Source organism: Vicia villosa, linkage group LG1, assembly GCF_029867415.1.
Source record: "Vicia villosa cultivar HV-30 ecotype Madison, WI linkage group LG1, Vvil1.0, whole genome shotgun sequence".
Classification (NCBI taxonomy): Eukaryota; Viridiplantae; Streptophyta; class Magnoliopsida; order Fabales; family Fabaceae; genus Vicia; species Vicia villosa.
This window is the reverse complement of record NC_081180.1, coordinates 44,813,161-44,822,689: the sequence shown is the minus strand read 5'-3', so window position 1 is coordinate 44,822,689 and position 9,529 is coordinate 44,813,161. Positions and strand designations below refer to the sequence as shown.

Genomic DNA, 9,529 nt, shown 5'->3' with positions numbered 1-9,529 from the left:
TTTACACACAACATCAAAAAATATCTATGATACAAGAATGACAGCCATCATCCAAAAACTCTTCTTCCTTTCAATTTGCAGCAACATCTTCGATTTGTCCACCTTCTTTGAGCTTAATTGCTTAACAAATTCTTTGGCAAAGTCCTTCCAAAATTCTTGGCCACGTTCTTTAAGATAACCAATCAATTATTCACCTCTGAACATCTCATTATTTTGACTGTTCAATAGCAATTCTTCCACTTCATCGTCCCAGATGAAAAACTCGCAGGAATCATCACTCTGCTTTAAGACATTAGGGTTGAATGAGATTTCAAAAACAAAATATCAATAATTTCAAAGCAATAAAAAATACCTTTCCAACATTTTTGCACCTCCAGAACTTCCTGTTAGGGTTTTCATGTGTCTTCGAAACCCACATCTTCATTGAAAGATTGCAACCACACATTGGTATTTCTCTTCCATAAAAGTTTCAAGTTGATGAATTTCTGCTTCCGCCCATTACAAACCTAATTTCGTGATTTGGAGAAGAAGCACAATACGGTGGAAACTTGCTTTGTCGAAGAAGTATATGAAAAATACCACATATTTTTGTAATATACTAATTGTATTTATATGATGACGCACTGGAATGAATATTTGGCATTTTAAAAAATGAAAAACATAAAAAATGCCACTAAGCATGCCACATATGCTCGGGCATGTGGCATTTCACACCAAGATTAAAATAAAGAGAATCTTCTAATGGCTTTTACAATTTTTTTTTATTCTGCGTCTTTAATGTCTTAAAAATAATAAATTTTTCAGAATACTTAACCATTATCATGATTAACAAAACAATTAAAATAAATAGCCATAGTATACAGATTGTTGTCGGTTTATCTTCTGTGAAACTTCTATAAATATACTAACCAATTAACAAAATCAGATTAACTAAACCAATCTTTTTATCATTGAACGTTAATTAATAAAAAAAAACATTAAAATAAGCTACTCATATTGTGCTTTGTTGATTAAAATAAAATTTCTGTCCACTGCCACTTATATCCATGGAAACCAGTTGAGCCTTTTGGATTCAAGTTCAGAGTTCCACCCTCAAGCATCTTCTCAAACCAAGTTGTTTTCTCAAACATGACAACCTTGCTCATTCAATTAACAATCCTCAATCACTTTACTCTTCCAACATAAGCATTAAAATAACCGCCTAGTTTCATAATTTCAGCCATAGCTTTTATACACTTGTCACAAAAGTGATTTTTATCACAGGGTAAGCATTTATTTTCTTCAAACAGCTTTTGTATAAAAAGTTCAAACTTTAACCACAGTTTCACTATACATACATAATACAAATAGCTGTTTTTCTCAGTGTTTTGTAGATTATGGCGAAACTTCCAGCTATGCTTTCTTTGAGGCACTTATTGATCTTATCGCTGGCTGTGAATGTTAGTTTGATTCTGAGAATGGTGTATGAAGGTGAACGAGAAGGAAGCAACAAGAACATGGAAGGGTATAATCGGATTATTCAAAAATCACGTTTGGTTATACCTTCAACTTCTTTTGCTAATTCTACTCGTAAAGATCGTTCTGGAGCCATGGATAAAGTAATCAACCTTGATCAGTAAGTGCACTTACTAAGATTGATTCTTTTTTACTACAGTAATATTTTCTTGATCATTTAAATTTAATTTTCAAGTGTTTCCTAATGTTTTTTTTTTTGGTACTAAAGATCCTATTTTAGAGTACTAAATTAATGCTAACACTGTGTTTTATGATTAAATTCTTTTTTCTTGTTTGTTTACATTTTTTGGGGAGAGAGTAGAGAGAATTGCCATTTATGTTTTCATAGGGGTAGTGTGCTTACGTTGCTTGTTTATGTGCTTTGCTTCCTGCTATAATTCCTAGCAGAGAAAGGGACAACTCATAGCCTCTGACCTGATTTTTTTAATTTCTATTTTACACTTTACACAGAGTTTTATTTTTAAATTAATAAAATTGAGCACTTCATTCAAGAAATGAATGTGGAACTTTTCTTTTTCTTTAGTTTAATGAATTTAGCACTAGTTGTGTTTTATTTTTGCGTATAAAAAATTCATTACATTAGAATAAAAAATTGAAAAGGTATGATGCATAAATCTTTTTATCAATAAATAATATTTAAATTTATTTTTTATAAAGTTGTATCATGAGAGTGTTGTATATTCCTTTAAGTTACTTTTCCACTAAGTATATGACAATCTTAAAATAAATAAACCTTAAAAGTAAAAAAGTAAGAGTTAATATTAAATTGTTTCGGATTCTTAACAAATAAATAAATATTGTATATAACATTGACATTTACTCTTTCTTTTATGATAGTACATAAATAGAGGATTGGTGAGATCAATTAAAATATGAAACTTAAAATGTAGCCTATCAAAATACTTCTCTTTAATAAATAAGCTCTTTTATTTATTTTTTCTTTTAATAAATAAAAGAGCAACTTGACCCATAAAATAAATGATATGCATTTTATGGTAGTAGACTCAAATAAATATACTTAGAGTTTAAAACGGATTAGGCAAAATCAATTAAAACATCAATCTAAATCAAAATAAATTGAAATAAAATTGATTGTTTATGATTTGATTTTAAAATTGAACTAAACAAACATATGTTGTCTGGTTCATTCTCGATTTTAGATTTTAGAAACCACTAAATTAAAAAATTGAACCAATAAAAATAATTATGCTCTAAATTTTTTATTCCACCAATGTTTAAGTCCAAATTTTGTATGGATTCAACCATTCTCCATATTTGTTTTTACTTTTTTCCTTTTAGAAAACACGCATTTAAAACAAAACTTCAAAACATAAAAAGAAGAAATCATAAGCCAAACTTACTTTTACCATACTACTTCTCTAGTTCCCCGCCTTAATTGTTAGTTTCACTACCGTCATGGTTCAAGGAAATCACGTCATTGTTTCATAGTATGAATTAAGAGCAATTTGTTTGAATAAATAGAGCATGAAATAATTGACATGAAATATATTATTTTAAAAATAATAGCATAAAATACATTGAAAAAATACATTAATAAATATAAAGTTTGAAAAAAAAATTAAAAACAATCAACTGTATCAAACCAAACTGAATCAAACATGTTAGTTTGGTTCGGTTCTATTTTAAAAAATGTTAAAAACCAAACTAAACTAAAATGATGGAGATATTATTTGTTCTTAACTTTTTTTATATAAAAACTTATACAACGGTTACACCCTTAATTATAGTAACTTTTAAATAAATTAATATTATAAATTATGATTTCAACTATCAAACCAAATGTTTTCAGAAAATTATTAGTTAATTTTATTTTATTTTAATTATCTAAAGTTACATTTTTTTTAAGAAGATGCATTAAAAGTAAAACTCATATACTAATTTCTCTAATTCTTAATTTTATCTATTACTTATAAAAGACATTACTACTTTTTTTTTATAAAAAGCCAATGGAATATCCGTGCAATCGCACAAATATATTAATTTTTAAAATATAATAAAATTAATATTAAATAAATTAAATTATTGAACCCAAAAAAATTTACTATTTTTTAAAATAGATAATAATTAATATCTATAAATTTTTTATATATAAAAATATTTAAATGAACCATATATTTTTTTATATAAATATTATTTTTTATTTTGATATTAATTGGGATAGTTGAATAAATATACTAGTATATGTAGTCTGTTAAAAAATATATATAATATTAAAATTTATTTACATTTTTACTTTATTGTGACATTTATGTTTTCTTTTTCTTTTTGATGAGAGAAATATATATTGATTTTTTTGTCGTTTAAAAAGTTTATAATAATATAATTGTGCATGTTGGGTCTTCGTCAATTCTGAAGTGAAAGCATGCCATCCAAATCCATAGTGTTTAGCGATGGTATTTTGTCATTCTCTGTTCCCGAGTTGGAGGGGTCAAATTTTGTTGGGAGATGTGATGATGTTGGGTGTTAACTGTTAACTGCATATTGAATAATTAATGTAACGACCAAAGAAATAAAAAATCGAATTATTAAATTTATAATTTGATTGTCACACTAATGATCAAATATACACTTAAAAATAATTAATATGAATAAAAATGAACCAATTGTTAGTTGATCCAATGGTGATTGGCGCTAGACTTGGTAAGGAGAACCACGGTTCGATTCCCCATATAGTTATAATTTGATTATTTGTACTACTCCTTTTTAAGGAGAGTTACTCCTATATAAATATATTTTGATATTTTATTGGATAACTTTATTTATACGTAGAATTAATGAACTTTTGACAGCAAAGTTAAATACTCTGAATAGCGCACAGTTCATGATGATGTTTTATCAAGCACTAGACAAATAAACTAATGCTGGCTTGGCTTGGGCTGTCTATATAGGTTAGTGTAGCACCATGCACGATTATTATTGCCATTTGACCAATGAGACTATATTTTTATATTAGGGAAGTAAATAAAACATTCTTAACTATGGAGTACCACTTTTACTTAGCAAAATATAAAAAAAAACTAGTAGTCAAAATATATAGCTTTATGAATCATTAAGTTTATATATTTTTAGGTTTATTGAATAATGAATATGTTTGGTCTATATAAAAGATTAATGAACCTAACAAAAATATTTATTTATAATTTATGGCCGAGGGAGTGCAAACAACTTACTCTTTCTATCTTAAATATAAACACAAATATGTACAATTTTGAATCTTAAATGTTTATTAATACTAAAATGCAATTTGTTTTTTTAGTTAAATTAAATTAGTTGATAGAGTTGCAAACCATCAAATTGTAGAGATTTGAATTCAAATATGCGACATCATTTTTATTCATATTTAATTTAAAATATGAAATTCAAACTAAAATTAAACATACATAGGACCCTATGCATAGTAACAGTAGGTAATTCTTGGAAGAATAGATATTATTACGGTGTGGGCCACGTGCCTGATTGCATACGGCATCCAACTTTTTGCCATAACCAAAGCTGCTGCTCTTTAGATTTTCAATAGAGATCTTCTTTCTTTACAATATATTTTGCCGCCCCAATGAAAACCTCTCAAATGCACCACCACCAACACCACTATATTCATACTCAACACCACTATATTCATACTTTATCATATTATATAATTTCTCTGTTCCAAAATTTACTTAAGTAAATTTTATTTTTTTAAATTCTTATATATATATATATATATATATATATATATAATTTAGATACATTAATTATTCAAAAAATCTAAAAGATAAAATTTGTTTATAATATAAATTGGATTACAATATTTTCTTTTTTTCTTATAAATAAACAATTTTTTTTATAAATAAACAAATTAAATTTTACAAAAAAATATCTGTGCTAGTTCTCTGTTTTCACACGGGTCATATAATTGATAATGTAAAATGTAACAATCATATAATATTTTTTGGATCATATACATGGACCTGCTACCTTTTCAATTTTTTTCAATGTCTTGCCCATGCACACTCCTTCATTAACTCTTCTTTCATATTCTTACCTGCCCCACTCTGATTTCACTGTTGTTCCAATCTACCCTACTCTGATTACCATCACGTTCTCTCACAATTTTCATCTCAGATCATGCCCTACATCTACTTATATGCCTCGATTCATTATTTTATTCTTTACACTTTACAGAAATTGCAGTACTCAGTTTATCAGGTGCAGCACGTTATATGATCGCAAAACATTAAAAATAATGATATAAATGACCCTATATGATTTGAATATGTGTTTATAAGTGATGATAATTCTCATTCTATAATAATACAATTGTGAGTAAGCGGAGAAATAGTCCTATATTAGATTAGAATATAGTGATTTGAATATTTATAAATGAGAGAATCCGTTCACTTATAATTTAAAGTTTTGGGTGAATAAGTGAAGTCTCTCGCAGTCTTTGATTCGAGAAAGGGACCAACATATTTACTTATAAGTGAGGGCAATTTTCATCTTGAAACCCACATTTCTTAACAATATCACTTCCTTTTTACTATATGCATCTATTATTTTTAAAATTCAATTCTCATATTTAATATTTAAATAGATGTTTTGTTGAAAATAATTAATGATATTGATGAGTTCTGACACTAAGTTTTAATAAAATACTGCATATGAAATTGACTTTGAAAGCTACTAAAATAAATTAATCATCCATGCAGTGGCGATCCAACCATGTACGAACGTTTTTGGCGACAAATGGGAGACAGGACAACAATAACAATTCCCGGATGGCAATCTATGAGTTATTTTTCCGATCCAACAAGCATTTGCTGGTTTCTTGAGCCGGAATTCGCAAAGGAAGTAGTGAGATTACATAAAGTAGTTGGAAATGCCGTTACAGAAGGTCGCCATGTTGTTGTTGGCACAGGTTCCTCTCAGTTAATTCTTGCTGCTCTTTATGCTCTCTCTAACCCTAATGCTGCTCAACCAATCAGCGTTGTTTCTGCGGTACCTTATTACTCTGTAAGTCACTCTCTCATGTGTTATTATTCTTGTAATTATAATAAAAATGTGCTCTTGCATTTATTATTTTTTGGTTTTGGAATCCACTGCTGGTTAACCAAAAGTAGGAAAATGTAGTAATGAATAGAATGTAAATGCATGCATATGAATAAACTAATACGTATCAGTTGAGCTACCCCACGTAACCTGGCACGTTGCATTTGGTTTAAACTATTTGTTTTTGTTTAAATAGTTGAGAAATTTATTAGATTGATGGTTTGAGAAGACTTTGGAAATTGTTTGGTTTTAAAGGAATTTTTGCATGTGTTGGGTACCGAATCTGCATCCTCTTTTGGCTCTTCTAGTTGTCTGTCTTCATCAATGTCTTCCTTTCTTTTATATACCATCGCATGCCTGCACCTGATCACATGAAACAGTCACATGCTATCGGTTGAAAAATATCATAAACTTTAGCTTTTATAATGTACATAATTTTGAATCCAAATTATATATAGTCATTATTTCTATTCATTAAAAAATAAAAGCAGAAATGGTTATCTTGCTGCATTTTTCAGAAAGGAATCAACAATAGATCAGTTGAAAATTTAAGTGTATTTAAAATATATGGAGAACAACATAAAAGGTGTTTAATATTTTTTAGTAATATAGCAGTTGACTGGTACTAGTTGGGTAGATTATTATGATGATTGATTATTACTAAACTACGTTTTCTGGTAACCATGCTCCTAATTTTGTAATGAAATTGGGGGTGGATAATAGAGATTTTCCTACTCAAGTTTTTCTAAAAAATTAAATAAAGATTATGTTTAATGATTCTTAATGCTGCTGAAGTATTAAGATAATCATTAGGAAGATGTAGCAAAACTATAGGATCATATTTTCTGTTGGATCCCGTGGGGGTTGACCTGTGGTGAAAGCTTAGGTTCTGAGAGTGTGTTACTCTCCAGGTCTGAGAATTGAATCCCATTAGATGCTAATAACTTCTGTGTTGGGTCAGTCCATACTGAAGTTTGCCCTGGCTTTAAACGAGGTTTCTGTTAGTGGATGGAGAAATTGATGTCCTTAGTTATTCGGTCGCAAGGCCAAATTCATGTCACTGTCCAATACTCACACACGATTAAATTAAATTATTTCATTTCCTCAAAGTATTACGTTGTATATGTGTCTGATGTATCTATGTCCGTGCTTCATAGAAATTTGTTGTCGGTTTTTTAGTTTGATGATCAGTTTATGGTTAAACGTTGAATTGGCGAATTACTTGCAGTCGTATCCGCCAATGGCAGATTACCAGAAATCAGGACTTTACAAATGGGCTGGTGATGCAGATACTTTTGACAAAGATGGTCCTTACATTGAGCTGGTTACTTCTCCTAATAACCCTGATGGATTTACAAGACAATCAGTAGTGAACCGAAATCAAGGACTATTGGTTCATGACCTTGCCTATTATTGGCCTCAGTACACCCCAATATCATTTGCTTCAGATTATGATCTTACTCTTTTCACTGTCTCAAAAAGCACTGGTCACGCTGGAATGCGCATAGGGTAAGCTCGTAAAAGTACTTTGTCACACTCAATTATGTTAATCCCTTAAATAGATTTCAATATCTCGAAAGATTTGTTATTTTCAGTTCCTATCGACAGATATTCTTGTTTTTGTCCAAAGAAAATCATCAATGAGTTATACGGTTATAGCACTAAGTGCATGTTTGGCTTAATTGATCGGCTACATGAATTTCTTATGGTTTTCACATGTAGGTGGGCTCTTGTGAAAGACCGCGAGATAGCAAAGAAAATGACTAAATTCATAGAACTAAATACAATTGGCGTCTCCAAAGATTCTCAACTCAGAGCAGCCAAGGTTTTAAAAACAGTATCTGACAGCTGCGAAGAAGAAAATTCTCAAGGCGGAGAAGAATCGTTTTTCAAATACAGCTACAAGATGATGGAGCAAAGGTGGAAACTACTTAAAGCAGCAGTTGATAGTGGCGATTTATTCAGTTTGCCTGAATTTTCTTCTGGATTCTGCAACTTTCTCAACCAAGAGTCCGAGACTCAGCCAGGTAAACAAACAAAGGTCTTACTAACGAGTGTCCTGCCGATATATGAATTCTTACCATCTTTTTTACTCCTTGCAGCATTTGCTTGGTTGAAGTGTGAAGGAGATATAGAAGACTGCGAAAGTTTCCTCCGCGGTCACAAGATTTTGACTAGAAGTGGTAAACAATTTGGGGCTAGCCCAAAATATGTAAGAATTAGCATGCTGGATATTGATGATAATTTTATGCAGTTCATAGATAGGCTATCTACCATACAGAACTGAAATAATGGAAATTTCTTAATGACAATGTATTTATAACTATAATAATAATTATAATAGTAACAAAACAATTCTAATATAAATATTTCATGTTTGTGCAGTAATAGGAAGTGACTTAATTATGCTGATCCATGCATAAGTAACATTTTATCACAATTGCATCTCAAATGAATAGATAGATGGTGCTATTTTGTTAGGCTTGAAAGAAACCACTATATTTAGTAAATTAGAGATTATGAAAATTTAAACTACAAGATTACTTGAAGATTTGGAACATAACATTGTTGTCAGGCTTATAGCTATCCTCTAGATATAGCAAAAATGATGTCATTAACCAAATTCTAACAAGGTGTGCCCAAAAAGGAATAACGTGAACAAGTTATCATTCCAGCATAGGAGGAAAACAAGATAATGACATGCATTATAACAAAAGAAAACAAGCATAAACTACACATGCTAAGAAATAAAAAACATGAAAAGCGAAAGCCCTCTTAACCACCCAAACAATAAAGAAGGTGTATCCACAAAAGGATAGTTGAAGGAAGCCCGGGTCCCTCGCAAGGCAATTCCGGCACTGCCACCCCAAATACATGTTCAATCTATTTCCATTATCAATTGAGCTACTAGCGAGGGGCCTGGACTGTTAAAAAAAAAGGCGCACTAGCTCAATTGACAGTGAGA

The 9,529-nt window shown here is 29.9% G+C and overlaps 1 protein-coding gene across 3 annotated transcripts; it reads left to right on the top strand.

Annotated features, from left to right (window-relative positions):
- Positions 1 to 944: 944 nt before the first annotated feature.
- LOC131636034 (tryptophan aminotransferase-related protein 2-like) lies at positions 945 to 8,968 on the top strand. Of its 3 annotated transcripts, none has more exons than XM_058906691.1 (6): positions 945 to 1,264; positions 1,351 to 1,615; positions 6,225 to 6,528; positions 7,793 to 8,073; positions 8,287 to 8,591; positions 8,667 to 8,968. In XM_058906691.1, exons 2-6 carry the CDS (start codon positions 1,377 to 1,379, stop codon positions 8,849 to 8,851), a joined length of 1,314 nt encoding a protein of 437 aa, XP_058762674.1. In that variant the 5' UTR covers positions 945 to 1,264; positions 1,351 to 1,376; the 3' UTR covers positions 8,852 to 8,968. The 3 variants fall into 3 exon arrangements, with proteins under 3 accessions (XP_058762674.1, XP_058762669.1, XP_058762665.1); XM_058906686.1 differs by having other exon boundaries at positions 1,374 to 1,615; positions 8,667 to 8,967; XM_058906682.1 differs by having other exon boundaries at positions 1,364 to 1,615; positions 8,667 to 8,966.
- The last annotated feature ends 561 nt before the right edge of the window (positions 8,969 to 9,529 follow it).

Bases quoted from the DNA above. Each gene is read 5' to 3' on its own strand.
- LOC131636034 (XM_058906691.1), top strand. From the start codon at position 1,377: ATGGCGAAACTTCCAGCTATGCTTTCTTTGAGGCACTTATTGATCTTA. The intron at 1,616-6,224 runs GTAAGTGCACTT...TCATCCATGCAG, and splicing joins AAAGTAATCAACCTTGATCA to TGGCGATCCAACCATGTACG. The intron at 8,074-8,286 runs GTAAGCTCGTAA...TTTCACATGTAG, and splicing joins CACGCTGGAATGCGCATAGG to GTGGGCTCTTGTGAAAGACC.